Here is a 17,250-nt window from a genome sequence, read left to right as displayed (position 1 = left end):
GCAGGGCGGACACATAGAGACAAACAACCATTCACGCTCACATTCACACCTACGGACAATTTAGAGTTATCAATTAACCTAGTCCCCAATCTGCATGTCTTTGGACTGTGGGAGGAAGCCGGAGTGCCTGGAGAGAACCCACACTGACACGGGGAGAACATGTAAACTCCGCACAGAAGGGCTCCCACTCCCGGGATCGAACCGGCAACCCTCTTGCTGTGAGGCGACGGTGCTAACCACCACATCACCGTGCCACCCAAAAGATAGACATGTTTGTCAAATATGAAAAACAAATATAAGCATTTTTTTCTTTTCATAGACTTGCACATTTAAGAATTTGTTAATGTTAATATACATGGTAGCAACATATAATACTGTAATAAAAATCATCATATTGATTATTTTGAAATATGTGTATATATATATAATGTATACTTATATTGTAGTTATAAGTTTTGTACAAATATATCCATTCCAAATCCCTTTAATATGTTATTATGTATGTAAATAAGAAAAGCACATTTAAGCATAGAGATTTTATATATATATTTCCTTTTCATTAACCTGCGTGTATAAATTAAATAGCCATATATCCATCCCAAAGCAAATCAATATGTTATTATAAATGTAAATATATAACAGACATGTACAGTATGTCAACAATTAATAACAAACATGAGCAGAGATAATTTTGTATATTATTTTTTTACTATTTGTACATTTGCAAATGTAAATTAAATATATAACATTAACATATAGGGTAGCAACATATAATACTGTATAAAATTCATCACATGGATCATTTTAATATTTGTATGCTCATATTGTAGATATATATGTTATGCTTATATATATCCATCCCAGCCCATCAATATATGTTGATACTATATCGTACGTGTAAATATATAAGATAGACATGTATATCAACAATTTATTTAAAAACAGAACATATATAAACATACTGAATTTTTGTGGTTTTCACAAACTTGCATATAAATTTATCAATAACTGGTAGCAAAATGTTACACTATATAAAAATAAATCATATAGAAAATTTTAATATATGTACATATATGTACATATACAAGCTTTATGGGTATTTCATATATGTTACAAACATTTCATATATCCAGAGGATGTATGTATGTATGTATGTATGTGATAATAATATATATTGCCTTCTGGGTAACGTACATGGCAACATTACTCTTAATACAGGGGCACATGTATATGTTACATATTACATTTCCATATGGGGAGAAAACAGGAGAGTTAAGTGGCACAAAGTTCATTGTTAAATTCGTTCAACAAGATGCTCTTTCTCATTTGCTTTGTTCATGAATGTGGTTCTGTACATTTCCCTCTCAAATATTACGTTATTCATATGTTATGTTTACTATGTTCTACTCTGTGGCTGCATGACATTTGTTTTTCCATCTCAGCCTCCATCACAGTGAACTGATGTGATGTTGATGCAGTTGTCAAACTTGACCTAACTCCGCTTTGTGGAACACTTCCTCCCTGAACACACGTGACAACCCACAGAACGAGCTGCTCTCAGGACCATAACAGGAAGTCTGCCCTCTACTGCAGTCCGGTTTCAGAGAACAGTTCCTCTGAGTGAATCAGCCCTCCATTATACAGACTCAGTTTGTTCCTCAGTCTCTCCTTGGCTGGGTTTTCCACCACAATGGAGTCATCTTAAACACACAAAACACAGCAAAGGGTTATTTTTAGTAGGCTAACGCACACACATACCGCATGTAATATATAAATACAAGTGAATGCACTGATAGATTTTTATGTGAGGGTGTTTTAAATGTTCCACTTGGCAAGATGGCTGTCACGGTCAGGTTAACTTTTTCTCGTAATTCCTCACAAATGAGGAAGCACCTGGTAGAGTTGAGCCACCCATTTTTGTGCATCTTTACATTATGCTGGCTTGCTGAGCAAGACCCACAGAATCTTACAAGTTTTTCAAATTCTGCTCATGTAATGTGAAATCCCCTCAATACTTACTCTGAGGACTGTCTGTGTGGTTGAGGGTGAAGCCATTGGCCCTGCAGTCCTCACATGTCAGGCTGCCTGTCTCTGCAGGGCAGCTGCACTGTACAGGCCAGCTGCTGTACAGGTCTGCTGCTGCCTCACCGTCAGCACCCAGCACCTCACTCAGATATGTCACCTCCGACTGGCTGCATTCACAGGGCCCTGCATGCGTTAGAGAGCCAGGGGGGCTGCGCTGCTCATCGTGCTCTACAGGTATGGAGGGTGGGGGGCTCAGCAGGGCATTAACAGGGTTTACATCTTCAAGGCTGCGGGGTTGGTCCACAGGGGGGCAGCTGGGTGGGGGAAGCAGCTTGCTCAATTCCAGAAGCACCTGTCAACAGTTAGGATTTATATTATTCAACACCAGACCAAAACTGCTCATAGCATCCATGACCAGGGGAATGATCAAGGAGGACATTTCAACAGAAACAGAGGTCATCTCCCCCATGATGCAGCCACATGTAAACACCATTTTCTGAACGAAAACTGTGTAATGCAGTGGAAAGCAGCAAAAGCTAGGATGTGGACGTTTGAGCTTAGAATTTTGTGTATAGTCTTCTTAAAGGTCAAGAATGAACATTTATTTCTCACATTCTCCATTTTCGGCCTGCTGCGGTGGCGGCTAGCAGTGCAGTCCAAGGCCAGCCGCAGGAGGCCGAGGGCCAAGGCGGTCGGCCACCGACCGGCTGCCACATCCAAAAACTGCAGACAAGAATCTACACCGCCGCTGTCCTCCACCTCAGTGATAAGCAGATCTCTCTGACAGAGCAAACAGAGAGAGAGAGAGCATGTGGTTGGTGAGCACAGCATATCAGACAGTTCTAACAATTAATGTGAGATATATGACTGTTGTTGTAAGACATCACAATGTATTATGTAGCCTATAGACAGAGTTGTGTTCTCCAGTCATGTGACTTGGACCCAAGTCAGTCTCGAGTCACAAACTTGATGACTTTAGACTCGACAAAATCAAAACAGGAAAAAAAAAACTTTTATACAAATGACTCGTGACGGATAAGATAAGATAGGAACTGCAGGTTGAAAATTACAAGTAGAGATGCAACAACTTCCAACATGAGAATGGTAAGTTGAGGCTAATATTAATATACTGTGAAACTTTGTTTAATAGCTTTTTTTTTTTATTTGCTTAAATCACTGAACTCAAATGGTGTAATTTGAGACAAGCCTGATATGGGACAAGCTTTTAATCCCTTTCACACACAAAAGACAGACACACTCATTTTACAGCACCTGGCATACCGACGCAACACCACTTTATCATGTAAAAACAATACTCACAACTTGGATTAATTTTCATGAAAACTGTTTTTGTTTCTTTTGATTGATGGACCCTTACACACTAATGAAACGTACCCCGTAATCGAGGAATGGACACATATTGTGAATTTATGACCACATCAGAGACAGAGGGCTCTAGTTTCCTGGCGCAGCACAGGGTGGCGCAGGGTGGCGAACCCCGCGCAGAGCTAGTTTCGAGCAGCGCAACCCGAGGTGCGCTCAGTTTGGTAGTTTGGCAGACCGAGGTGCGCTGAGATGGGTGTGGCAGCGCAGCAGGGGGAGGTGCCGACAGATCCAGCTTGGCGCAGTGACAGTTTCGTGCCAAAAGGCTTCGCCGAAGGTGCGCTAAAAGCTCGCCAACTGAAACCACGTCTACTGTCAGCGCAGGGGGAGCGCAGCTGGTGTAAGCCGAAGTTTGGCAAGTTTGGCACCAAAACCTCACAGACAGGTTTCCAGAATATCAGGCACATTAACAATGCAATAAATACCCCAAAAAAACACTATTCAATGCAACTATCTGCAAGCAGCACATAAATGTATCTCTATATCGACTGTCCCGTCACATCTGGGGATTGGCACCGTTTGGCACGTTTGGCACGTTTGGCACGCGTAATGGAAACCCAACCTGATTTGATTAACACAGTTGCAAACTAATGAGTTCACATCCCTCTCAGCCAACCACAAACAGCCACAGCATCAGATAGGGAGTATATATTCAGCATCTGTCATCTTAGAAAAGTCAAAAGAAAAGAAACAGAGTGAGACTGCGAGAGAGAAAGAGAGAGAGCGCGAGCGCAGGAGAGAAACGCAACATTGATTTACAATTGTGGTGACCTCCTCCCAGGCTACCTTTGCATTATCAGCCCGTGGAGGTCTGCTCGCAGTTCCGTATATTCGGACACTGCAAGCAGACCTCCCGGACCAAAACATCAGTTTCCTCCTGGGAGAAGTTTGGCCATCTGACGCTGCTGCTCTCTTCTGCCATGGTGAATTGAGTAAACTCTCATTATGCCTTCGCGTGGCGCATTTAAGGGCGAGGAGAGGGGCTCATTTGATTGGTGTGATGTGAATGGGCTGTGTAAAACCCACTCCACGCCTTCTCTCCTCCCTCTTTCCAACTTGCGCCGGTAGGAGGGATGGAGGTGGGATAGAGGAGTAGCTGCGCCAGGGCGCATGGTGTGCCAAACTTACAAAATCCGCCTGGCCACACCCAGTTGGCGAAGCGCAGGTGCGCTGCGCCTCCGCCCCGCCCGGTCTGCGAAACTAGAGCCCAGAGAGTCACCACCTTTATTTCCTTCTCTCTTGTTTACCATGCCTGTAAATCTGATTGAATTATGGTCTTCCTTGGTGCTCATGGTTTCAGTAAAATGAACTAAACAACTGAATTGTGGAGAATCAAACTGAGAATCTAAAATGAACTTTTTGGCAAACAGACCAGGCATCTAATTGAGACTGGCATATATTTGTCAAAATGTGTTGCCACACCCCGCTAATAAAGGGGAGATGAAGTTTCACAGTAGTTAGCAAGCTGACGTGCATGTTTAACCTAACTGTGGCACTGGTTAATAGTGCTATATGCTATAAAAGTGCAATGTTAGCACTACTTTTTTATAAAAAAGTTCAGTCACATCTGTTTTAACAAATTTGTTTAAACAGATAAATACAAATTGTATAAAGCATTTATGGTTTTTATAATTTAACATATTATTACTCTGTTGTTAAAATGGCATTACATTTGGTGCTGAGTGCATTATGACTCTTAAAGAATTTGGGACTTGACTCAGGACTTGCCAGTCTTGATTTGGGACCTGATTACAAAGACTTGAAACTTATTTGTGACTTACAAAACAATAAGTTGGTCCCACCTCTGCATATACATAAGGGCTTCATAAATGGAGTTAGTGTCAACTCACCAGTGGTGTTTGTTTAGATCTGTCCTCTGTGACCTTCTGTCCTGTTACTGTTTCCATTATCACCTGTGAGTAAGCAAGCTGTAATTAATGGCAGTGAATAATAGTCTTTCCATCATAAATTGTACACTGTAACATTTACTTGCACTATAAATACAGCACATACCAGTCGTGGAAAGTCATTAGGTACACTTATTCCAGTATATATATTTTTTGTTATTTTATATGCAACATATGCAAAAACCCATTGCACAAGCAGGATGTAGAATGTTTAGCTAAGCTTGTATAGTCTTGTAACAATCACCATTCCAAAGCTGTACACATCCAGGCTGAAGGACAGCTTGCCATCTCGGATGTACTCCTCAGGGAGGTAACCCAGGTTGCTGTGGAACCTGGTATCCAGAGTGATAGTACACTGCTGATTGGCTGAATGAGGACGGAGGCGAGCCAACCCAAAGTTAGACAGCTTGGGCTGTAGGGTATCATCCAAGAGGATGCTAGAACTGTGCAGAGAAAACACATGGACACTGTGTGAACTTCTGAGCTTCACAGATGGCAGAGACAAACAAGACAGATAAAAAGCAACTGAGGTCCTAAAACCCACAATGCTGCAGGTGTATGATATGACCTCACAACATTACAACATTTTTTTATTATTATCTTCTAAAAGTGTGGCATATTATTTTCGCTGAATAGAAACAACAGACATTGATTATATGACAAGCATGGTAGCATTGATTTTAAATGTTTCATTCATACTTGAGAAGTCAGACTAAATGCAAGCATTTTTTTTTGCCTAGTGCAATAGGTTGTTTGCAATCACGTGACAATATTCAGACGAAGGGGAAGAAGTGAAAAATCCCTTTACTGTTTGAATTGAGTATAGAGGCATGTGTAGGCTGACCAAACGTCCTCTTTTGCCCGGACATGTCCACTTTTCACGTCCCGTCCGGGGCGTCCGGGGGTCTTTTATAAACTGATGATAATGTCCGGTTTTCCGTGTGTTTGTGTGTGTGTGTGTGTGTGTTAGAGTGCGGCACGGGCCGCATATTTCTGTCCGAACCCGAACCAAGCGCGACATTATTTAATGACCAAAGCACTGAGTTTGTGTCACACAGTGGTTACAGGCTATTTAACAGGCCGGGCGTGCGCCGTGGGTGCTCAGCTGCGGAGAGGGAGACCTACGTGTTTGAGACGGGAGCGGGAGGCGGGAGGTCCGGCTTCTAGCGAGAGGAGAGGGAGACATAAAACAAAATAAGATAAAATAGGAAAAACCTGTCTCCCGCTTTTATTTTATTTTCAGCGTTTAATCAAGGCGGAGGCGGGCGGCTGGAGGTCCGAGACTTCCAGGGAGGAGAGAGATAGAAACAAACAGCCAATGTGTGTCTGTGTGTGTTATGTTCAGGTGTTGTCACGTAAATAACAGTGCCCAAGCAATAAACAGGACAGACAATAGGATTTTATGTATTTTTACACTAAATTTTCACTGAAAGCTGACCGAATCCGACCCGAGCCCGAATACAATTTATAGCCACACTCTAGTGTGTGTATGTGTCCCCTATTGGGGCCTATCTGAATTTCTGTCTTTGAGAGATATTATTTTGTAATATAACTGAATTTTCAATCCATACATATAAATTTTAAATATATTAAAATTATAAGGCATCTTTGAGTAAACTGCGAGTATCATTTAAGTAGACTATGTCGTGGCCGGCCGAGTGTCCTCTTTTTTGGAATTCAAAATATGGTCACCCTAGGCATGTGACTGGAAGTGTTGAGTAAACCTGCAGGCAGTACGTACCTCAGTAGGTACATCAGAAAATTGAAACTCATGTTGGATATGTCCACACACAAAGAAAAGAAAACTGATTTTTCACACAACTTGACCAGTTTGCTCGGAGTGGACATGATCGTAATTACATGGTCCTCAAGACCTCCTAATGTTACTAATGCTACACAACGACCCAATGAAAGTGCACAAGAGTCTAGAGGACTGTAACCATTTTGTGTGGTTGACTCCATAACTGTAACGACTGCTGTGCTTGAGTATAACTGTCTTCTATATTTCAACTCTGTACGTGGATGCACTGGTGTCAGGCTGCTGTCACTTGCTAATGTTAGCTTACTTTGCTACTATTGTCTACCTACTGATGTTAGGTCAACCGTCCTTAGAGATCTAGTGAAACTATATTAAAAATCTTGGTCGTACGTTAAAATAATGTAATGTAAATAATGTGTGAAAATAATCACACACACACATCTATATAAAAGTATTTTTTCTTTTGTGGTTGGATTTGTGGTCTTGTGGCATCAATCATAATTTGACATTGACCACAACTGTGACAATGCCTTCTTCAAAGAGACTCAAGACAGAGGGAGAAAGCTCCGAGGGAGTCCTTTCAGATAGTTTATCTCGTACCTGGAGATGTTGCCACAGATCACAGGGCAGGGCTGGGCTGTATGGAGGTGATGTAAGGCCTTTGCAGTTCCCTTAATGATGGTGAGACGTTCCTGCCAGGACAGGGGTGGCTCTCCATCCTGTACAGTGACAACAAACCTTTTTAGATACAACACAAAAATGTGCTTATGAACAGCCAAAGTAACTTAAAGTACTGGAAAAGTGGATGTAAAAAAACCTTTAGGGAGCACACAGTGAAGTAGCTGGAACAGGATCAATACACTGGCTTCAACAATGACCAATCACATCATCTCCTGTCAAACATTTTAATGTCCCCGCAGAAATTCCTCGGCAGAACAAACAATTTTCCAGCCATTTTCAAATATGTATTTTTCTCTTTGTAAGATTGTTCTAGTCTTATTCTTACATGTTCTAAAGTTTCAGTTCTATTATTTCAAAATAAAAGGCCTTGGTTAAATTCTACAAAAGCAAGTCCCACAAGTTCACTTCCTGTTTTCAGATGTTGAAAGTAATACCTAGCAACCATTTCGCTCTGTCTTAAAACAGAACAGAAACACACGTCATAATGGATGCAGAACAGGTGACCTGTAGGCCAGTAGATGTTGATAAATAGCAAATCTACCTGATGGTGGAGTCTGCCGAAGAGCGATCCATTGGGCAGGTAAGGATAGACCAGACAGTAGCGGCACTCATCAGAAAAACAGCACAACAAGTCTAAGATATTTGGATGTTTGTACCTGTAACACAGCCCCACACTCAATATTAAACACACTCTATCATATGAATATAAAAAGGTGCTTTGAGAGTGAGAGTTGACACATACAAATGATGAATTTCCATATCTTTTCTGAAGATATCCCACAGCTTCTTCCATGATGCTGTATTTGTCTGGAGAAGGATGGATAAAGAATGCATTTCAGTTAGGCTCTCTTTGCAGCAATCAATACTGCAACATTATAAAATCCCATTGTAGATGGGTATACAGGGGTCAGACATATCCCAGACACAGGACAGTGCTCATACTGACAGTAGTCGTCTTGAGAGGGTTTAAAGGAATACTTCACTCACAAAATTAACCATTTGTATATCAATTCCTCACCCCATGTTACGTTGATTTCAGGAGGAAAACATAGTTTGTCCTCACTTGCCTCCATGGTGAATGAAGAAACCAAAAACTGATAAAATTCTTGATGAATTAAAGTAAATGGGGGTCATGTTTAACAATAACAAAACTATATCAAAACATCTACCAATTCTCACAAAACTTGTGCAGTATAATCCAAGTCTCATTTATCCAGTCATGTGCTCAGTACTTCCCCTTGTTTGGCTTTGTGTTTTTAAGGGTTAGTTCAGATTCACTAAAGACACACAATAACACAAACAAACTACTGATCGAGGCAGCGGTAGACCAGCAGCCAGTCCTGTATCTGGTCAGGCAGAAAAGGTGATTCACGGGTGGTATACTGTCTTAATGTTGTATCTGGGTTTGGTTCTGGGTGAAAAAAAGAACATGTGGCTTTGATTGCGGGTGTTTGATGATAAATACTTCAAATAAAATGAGAAGGGTAATAATTTAATATACCTTTTTCAGGTTTTCATTTTCTGACTGCTGACTTTGTGTCAGGTGCGTCACCAACAGGCACTGTGGAAATGTCAATGTCATTCAAATACTATGAGAATAAGCAAAATATAATAATTTTATCATATTTTCTTTCATGTATAGTCACCTGAAAATAAGAATTGTTTTGTCTTCGTTACCATAGAATGAGCGGTTTACATCAAAATAGGGAGCAGGTCCTTTTTTATGGAGATCGTCATGTTTCTACAGTAGCCCAGAACAGACAAACCAAACACTGGCTCTAGGTGCTCTAGATAGGGCCATTTTGCATTTTAGTGTCAGCCACTGTAGTTAACAACCCACATGCGATGGGCAGCATGGGAAAAACACTGATTTGTAATGTGAAACTGCTTTAGTCAGTGTTTTTGCCAGTTTTAATCAGCTGGTCTGTATGTTTTGGAGAGGAAGAGACGTCGCATGTAATTCAGCTCCCACTAAAAACCTCCTAAACAATAAACACTGAAGGAATTCCAACCAGGAGAAGTTTCAGCTGGTTGCAATCTGCAATCCTCACAGCCTTTAAACTGTATTTCCTGAATTACCTTTGTTTTAAAATAAAGTATCTGAGTTTCCCTTGTATGAATTGTCCCAAAGTGATGCCTATGGCCTAGTTGTACTATCTGAAAAGCGCATGGTTATCGTTGGATTTGAAATAATGCGCCGACCCGTGGATCTTGTGTCGGCAGGTCGGGTTGGGTTGCGGAACTAATTGGTCATATGTGCAGGTGGCAGGGTGTTTGCAGTATTGCACGTTGTGGTGCCTGTTCGGATCTTTAAAAAATCTGACATCTGCAGGACTCTGCGAGCAGCTCCTGTGATCACCCAGATAGAATTACTGTTTTTGTCAATGGAGTCTGGCTTTGAAGAGAACACAGATAAGTGTCACACTCAGTTTAGTTCTCTTTCAGAAAGGGCTGTCTGTTTGGGAAGCACTGAGCATCAACTGGATTAAAGAGACTGGGATTATACTACAGGAGTTGTGTGACAGTTTGTAAACAAATATTTTGATGTAGCTTTGCTTTTGTTAAAGGACTCCTATGACTTCAATTCATCAAGATTTTTTTCTTTTTCTGTATTCTTTGTTCAAGGTGGAAGTATGCAAGAATAACAGATTTCTTCAAGATTTCAACATAACACAGGGTTGAGTAACTCATACATAAATGATCATTTGGGGGGGGGGGGTGTATTCCTTTAACTGTGAGCAAGCATATTTCCCAAAATGTCTGACTGTAAGAATCATTAATCACCTGTTTAAAAAGCTTCACTGCAACCATTTTATTTCCAATTTGTGCTCTGTAGACATCAGAAAAGTGTCCCTCTGAAATTCTCATCTCATGATGGAAATCTCTGGTTCCTTCCATTATGTCTTGAAAAGTGATTATGTGTGGCAGGTTTTCTCCACTGGAGTTCACTGGAATATAGAGACAGATCAGCATGAACCCCAAACTGCTTCATTCATGCTTGGAATCACACATTTAACACATTCACTTCAACCTGAATGATAGTGGATACCAAAATGGTATTTCACTGATGTAATATATGACATGATTTTAATCTATCCATTCTAATGGCCTCACTTACTGAAAGAGGGTGCTGGAGTTGCAGAACTCGCCTCTTGCTGGAAGGATTCCTTATCAGAGAAAATACATAAGGGCTGCTGATTTATTCTTGCAGTCTTAAGACTTAACACATTCAACAATTGAACAAAGAATTCTACCCTCTCTTCAGCTGCTGACATCTGCCCTTTGGACTCTGCATGTGCTTTGCAGGGGGGTACAGGCAACTCTGAAATATCAAGACAAAGAATAAAGCATTTCATCAGCATCCGGCATGCACCACAAAGAGGAACCAAGAAAGGGCTTTAAATTTCCCCGTCATGTAATTTCCCTCCGACACTCATGAGGGTCCCCTAGGAATTTGTGGTCTTGTAGTAATAATAACAATAATCAAAGCATATGAAACCATAATATTTGCGAAAACTGCTGCAAAAGGTCTGCTGTGAAAAACTGGAAGTCACGTAGTTTCCTGCTCCCAAACTCAGATAAAACTGAGATGCTGGTCATTGGCCCTGCTGACACAGACACCGGTTTGACCAAGTAACAGTGACTCTCAACAACTGTGATTTCTCAAAGTTTGACAGTCAGGGATCTTGGTGTTACCTTCGTTCACTTGCGCAACATAGCTAAAATCAGGTCTTTGTCATTCATGATCCTAATTTAGGCCTTTGTATCATCCACACTGGATTACTGAGTTTTGTTTGTTGGTAAAAATAGAAAAAATACAGAAGGAATGAGAAATAAAGGCCAGGGGCCGGTTGCACCAACTGGTCTTTACTACGCCTGGTCGTAACTCCTAAGACGGTCTTTGTTAAGACCAGTCTTAAGGAGTGGACTTACGCCTGGTCTTAGCTACGCTGGTTTTAGCTGTGCGCGTCCATGTGAATGCCCCCGGAATGCCCCATGCGGCCTGCCTAGAGAAGCGCGGTGACGTTAAATGACGCGCCGCTGAATCACCCCGCGTGCTTGACAGATGACAACTGACAGTTGACAGTCCCTCTCATCTGTGTTGACAGTTTATTTATAGTTTAAGATTTGAAGAAAACATGAAGGATTAACAAAAAACACAACCGACACTGAAATTAGAAAATTAATCAAGCTGTACAGCCAGCCAAGAGACGTATCACAAATAAGAAGAAACAGTCGGTATAGGCAGAGATAACAGGGCACATCAATACGTGTTCAGACTCTGGCTGTCTTCATACAGAGGCTGACATGGGGAAGAAGTGGAAAGATCTTCTCAGCAAGGCAAAATGATACATCTCCTCCAAAAAAATCATCCAACTGGCGGGGGTCCTCCCCGAAAACCTCAATTTACAGTGACATCATTGTTGACGTATCTGGGGAGGATTCCCCTGCCTGGTGGGAAGGCTGGTGGTAGTGCTGCGTTGCAGCCCAACACAAACTGTAAATCCGGTGACAGCTCTTCAATAAGTTCAAACAGATCTCTCCTACCGAATTGAAACCTCTCAATCAGCTCCTCGTCATTATATAGGCTATGTCCAATTGCTTCTGTCCCTAATTACCCTCTCCCGTCTAAATGCCCGCTCGTATACAGACGGTGGATGAGATGTGCCATAATCAAGTTGCGCTCTCTGCGCTCTAGAGCGCATGAGCGCAGCTTGATAATGACCTTACACCTGCTCTTAACTATGCTAAGATTTACGCCCGGTCTTAGTGAGAAGAAGGCTTACGCCCTGTTGGTGCAACCGGCGTAACTATTAGGTCGGACTTAGAACGCCAAGTTACGACCGACTTAGCTTAAGACCAGGCTTAAGACCAGTTGGTGCAACCGGCCCCAGTAGTCTGTTTCAAATGAAGCTGGTACCCTCTAGCCCCGCTGCTATTTTTTAATTTTATTCCTTTGTATCCTTTATTATGAAGAAATAACATTCTTTGCTAGCTTGATGCTAATGGCAGTACACCAGCATTTTTTTAACTGTGTGGTAACATCCCTAGAGGAAATATCAAAAAGGCCAGGGTGTTGTTGCCATACAGTTGTCCAGCAGCAGATCACTCTGTGTTCCTATTGGTCAAAGTTATGGCTGTGACGGGAGAAGTCGTGGAAGACAAAAAGAAAATTAAACATGCTGGACTTTTTGTTGGGACATCGTGAGGCACTGGTTGTCGTCAACTATAACACACGGCATGAGATAAAACAATGGATTATTGCGTACAACACTCATTGTCATTTACGATCCGAGCCGACACTGTACAAGATTGTGTCAGGCTATAATCGGGCTGATATTGTGGAGTCTGAACTGGTTAGTCTCAGTCTTCTTAAATCATAAGGCCTGGTACTTATAGTTTAAGTTTGTCCCGTTGACTAGAATAGTATTAACTTTGTGAAAACCACTGCATCTCTCTGACACTCTGTTTGTTTGTGTCTCACAAGCACAGCTATGTGCCTCTCACTCTTTCTCCAGTCTCTCCTCCTTGTTCTCTTTTTCTGCACAGACATCTGGTCGGCTTTCCAGGGACCTTTCTCTCTCTCTCTCTCCTGGCTGTCAGTGCTTTGTTCCACATGTTGGAACTAGATCTTGGTCCTCCAGGAGATTCAGCCTTTCCTGATCTCTCTCTCTCTCTCCCTCTGTATGTTTGTTTCTTTTCTCCCATCTGTGTGAGTGATGTGCTTGAGCTTTGCCTCTTGTGTGTTTGTGTAGCCTGTCCTCTTCCAGGTCTCCATGGTGGAGAGGAGGCTGTGTGGCTCAGGTCTGTTTGGCATTACTTGAATTTGATCACTGTCCTCCCAGATACACATTCTTCATCTCACAATCTATCTATGTTGTTGAAATACTGATTATCCATACTGTGATTTTACTTTGTTCTGTACACACATCTATTGCACATCTATCTGTCCTGGAGGAAGGATCCCTCCTCAGTTGCCCTTCCTGAGGTTTCTTCCCCATTAAAGTTTTTTTGGAAGAGTTTGTCTTATCCTGAAGACAGACTATACAGTCTATGTGTACAGACTATAGAGCCCCTTGAGGCTAATTTGTGATTTGTTATATTTGGCTATGTGAATAAAAATGACTTGACCTTGTAGGCTTTAAACATTAAAGGCTCTCTAAGTCCTCCTAAGCTTGAAAAGTTTTTGTCACATAACAGCAAACATCTCCTCACGATCTGCTAGCTACATGTCCTCTGAATATGCTGTGAAAATGTCCAGTCTCCGTAGGCAGCCCAGGCTCCGCAAATGGTCCCCAGTTATATAGCTTAGCTTGTCCCTAGGTCAAGGTTGGCAACTAAAGGTGACCAGGCTTTTGCCATCAAGGCCGGAGGCTCTGGAATTCTCTGCCTGAGGAGATCAGGCTTAATAGCACATTACCTGCTTTTAAATCATTGCTTGAAACATATTTTTATAGGAAAGCTTTCCCTTTTTATGCCTGATTTGTACTTTTGTGACTTGTAACTTTTGTTTTTTATTTCCTTTTGTTCTATTTTTGCCTCTGTACACTCCATTTTTCTGAGCTCTTATTATTATTATTTTTTTTAAGATTGTATTGTTATTGTCTTATTTTCATACACTTTGTGAAGCACCTTGTAACCTTTTTTAGATAAGTGCTATACAAATAAATAATATTATTTCATTATTATTACTATTATTATTGTTATTATGTTAAATTACTGTTTTTCTCTTTGGAGTCTGGCTATCAAGAGATAGCATCAGGAGTTGCTGTCTGATGGTGAGGTAATGCATTGAAAATATTCTAAATGTAGTGCAGACCTAAAATTATATTGATTTGTAAGGAGGGACTTTTTTTTAAGTGGCTAAAATATGTTTTGTTGTTGGCCCCAATCCACAGCAGTACATTGATTAGCTTTGGAGTCGGCACTCCAGCCTGCTTCTCCAAAATGTGGGCAGGCTGACTGACATCTACTGCAGGTAATACACTGACTATGCATAAGTACTTCTTACAACTCCACTTCGAAAAATCAAACTATCCCTTTAATTTAGTTGATGAGGAACCTAGCCCGTAGCCTTTCAGTTACTGTAAAACTTAAATTAATAGCCTGGGCTATTATTTGCATAAATCACTGAGAGCTACAGGCCTATATTTGTGACAGACGCCTTTCACCCAAAACTGTTGCTCGGCAAAGATCTGGAAATACAATCAAATCTTTTGTTTAAACCAGTATGAATATTACTTACTTAAAAATTAGGCTTTGATAATGTATCAGTTATTAATCATTTGTTTGATCTAGCTTCAACAAAGAGCGCATCACAGAGAGGGAGTTTCAGCACTCGAGAAATATGGCACATGGCATATCAACACAACCCCTCTTTAACCTGTTAAAACAATACTCACAATGTAGATTGATGTTAATGAAAAACCCTTTTGATTCTTTTGATCTGAGGACCCTTACGGACCAAAGAATATGAATAACTTACATAGTAATTGAGGAATGGACATATAAATTGAGGAAGCCAACACCCCAGTATGTCCCAAGAACTTCTATTAAAAAAATGTACTACTTCGCAACAAGACCAGGCATCTAATCAAGACAAGCATTTACTTGTCAAAATGTGTAGCCATACCGGGCTACTAAAAGGGACTATGCGTTTAATTGGGACCAGGCTTTTAATTTAAGTTTTACGGTATCTCAAGATAACTTCACCTATCCATTCAGTAAGAACATAGAGTAGCCTGACAGATTTTTTTAAATGCACAATGCAGATAAATAAGTAAGTCATCCTCATTGCATTTAACTGTTTGTAACTGACCTTGAGCTTGACCCTGGAAGAGCTGCAGGGCCCTGTGGTGGCCCATGTCTTGCAGCACCTTCAGCAGGTCCTGCACTCTCGGATTCTCCTGAGCCCAGGACCACAGCAGCTCCCTGGTGGGACTCCGACCTGCTGCCTCCACACGCTCCAACATGCGGACCTCTAACAAGCTGGGGACAACTCGGACAGCTGGGGACCAAGAGAGATGGTGGACGGAAAAAGATCTCAAATCAAGCTCACAGAGGAAAGCAGTGTATAGCTATAATTTATAAATAGCAGGACAGGTACACCACCACTTTTGTTAACCCACAGATTCACTTGGATGACATGAAGTTGCTCACAGTCTTACTTATATGCAAAATAGAAAAGCAGCCAAGTGTGAAGATTTCTACAGCTTTGAGAAGTAGCCTATTAAAAGTAGTTTTATTGTTGGAAAACTCACACTCAGATTTTATTAGTTGCCTTTGTCCATAATTTAACTGCAGTTTACAGATAGATAGATAGATAGATAGATAGATACGGTTATCTAAACCTCATTTATATGAAATTGCACAGGTTTCTAACGGAGCAAATGTGTCAAAGACAGCTCCATGTTATTAACAGACATTAACAGTTTGAAAAGTTAGAGCCCCTCTCAGTTCCTGCGGTAGACCCGTATCTCCATCAAACTCAACCCAACTGTCTAACCAGGATGATAACAGCTGTTCCTCACCTAGTCCGCGCCAGCCGAACCTGTCATCTCCACTATCCATGATTTTACAGAATCTTTCGACGACTGCCGGAGGGACATCGTAGAGAAAAGTGGAGGAGTCCATTTGACAGACAGGAGGGCACTGGTCCACACACACGCAACGGTGGTTTAAGTGTTGCTCAAATACGGAAACTCCCTCCTCCCGTTGCGTAGCTCATGTAGCTCTCTGACAACTGATGAGGTCATTCTTCGTTGAGTCAAAGGACAGACTCAAACTTTAAAGTAAAGTTAAAAAACACCCCAGAGTTACAACAGGGAAGCACACAATGGCGACGGAGGTGTCGCGCGACGTTCGCTTCCAAATTCCAATATGAATGTCAATATTAAAGACTGCCGACGGAGTTGGATGTCACTTGAGAAGTCGCGTAGTTAGGCTTCCTCCTTGCAGTAATATTCATGATATAGCCTAATATTCATGCTTGCCCCTACAAACTTTAATATCTGTGTATTTAGGCTATTTGATAGGCCTAAATAAATAAATAAAAATCTACTGAAGAGACACTAGAATATATTTAGCTTATGGTGGTTCTCAACTGGTGGGTCGCGAGTGACTCGGGAATGTATCGAGTTTGTAAAAAAAAAAAAAAAAAAAACTACTTTGAAGTTCAGATAATTTCCATTTATTTTGAAGTGCCGTTGTAGAATGAGTAACCTGAATGACGGACAGCTGCTCACCAGACGGCAGACTAACGACGACACAAACACAAGTATGACGCTGAATTTATTAAAACGTATGAACTAATGACTGAGGACAAATCTCGATATATACTAATATATACATATAGGCAATATACATATATATATATATATACGTATATATATATGTATATATACATGTATATGTTATTTGTAGGCCTACAATGTATCCGTTTTGCTCAAAGTGCAAAACAGATAGGCTACATTGAAAAACAGCAATGTCTCGGGA

The 17,250-nt window shown here is 41.2% G+C and overlaps 1 protein-coding gene across 1 annotated transcript; it reads right to left on the bottom strand.

The window, feature by feature from the left end:
- Nucleotides 1-686: 686 nt before the first annotated feature.
- Nucleotides 687-16,446, bottom strand: irak3 (interleukin-1 receptor-associated kinase 3). Its single transcript, XM_033614380.2, has 13 exons — nucleotides 16,287-16,446; nucleotides 15,575-15,763; nucleotides 11,010-11,077; nucleotides 10,874-10,922; nucleotides 10,540-10,703; nucleotides 8,498-8,562; nucleotides 8,297-8,411; nucleotides 7,675-7,793; nucleotides 5,560-5,758; nucleotides 5,259-5,321; nucleotides 2,638-2,805; nucleotides 2,020-2,377; nucleotides 687-1,700 (listed from the first exon to the last, which is right to left on the bottom strand). The coding sequence occupies exons 1-13, from the start codon at nucleotides 16,387-16,389 to the stop codon at nucleotides 1,585-1,587; spliced, it is 1,776 nt and encodes a 591-aa protein (XP_033470271.1). The 5' UTR covers nucleotides 16,390-16,446; the 3' UTR covers nucleotides 687-1,584.
- Between the last annotated feature and the right edge of the window lie 804 nt (nucleotides 16,447-17,250).

This window comes from Epinephelus lanceolatus, chromosome 23 (genome assembly GCF_041903045.1).
Source record: "Epinephelus lanceolatus isolate andai-2023 chromosome 23, ASM4190304v1, whole genome shotgun sequence".
Lineage (NCBI taxonomy): Eukaryota > Metazoa > Chordata > Actinopteri > Perciformes > Serranidae > Epinephelus > Epinephelus lanceolatus.
This window is presented reverse-complemented; position numbering and strand designations above follow the sequence as displayed.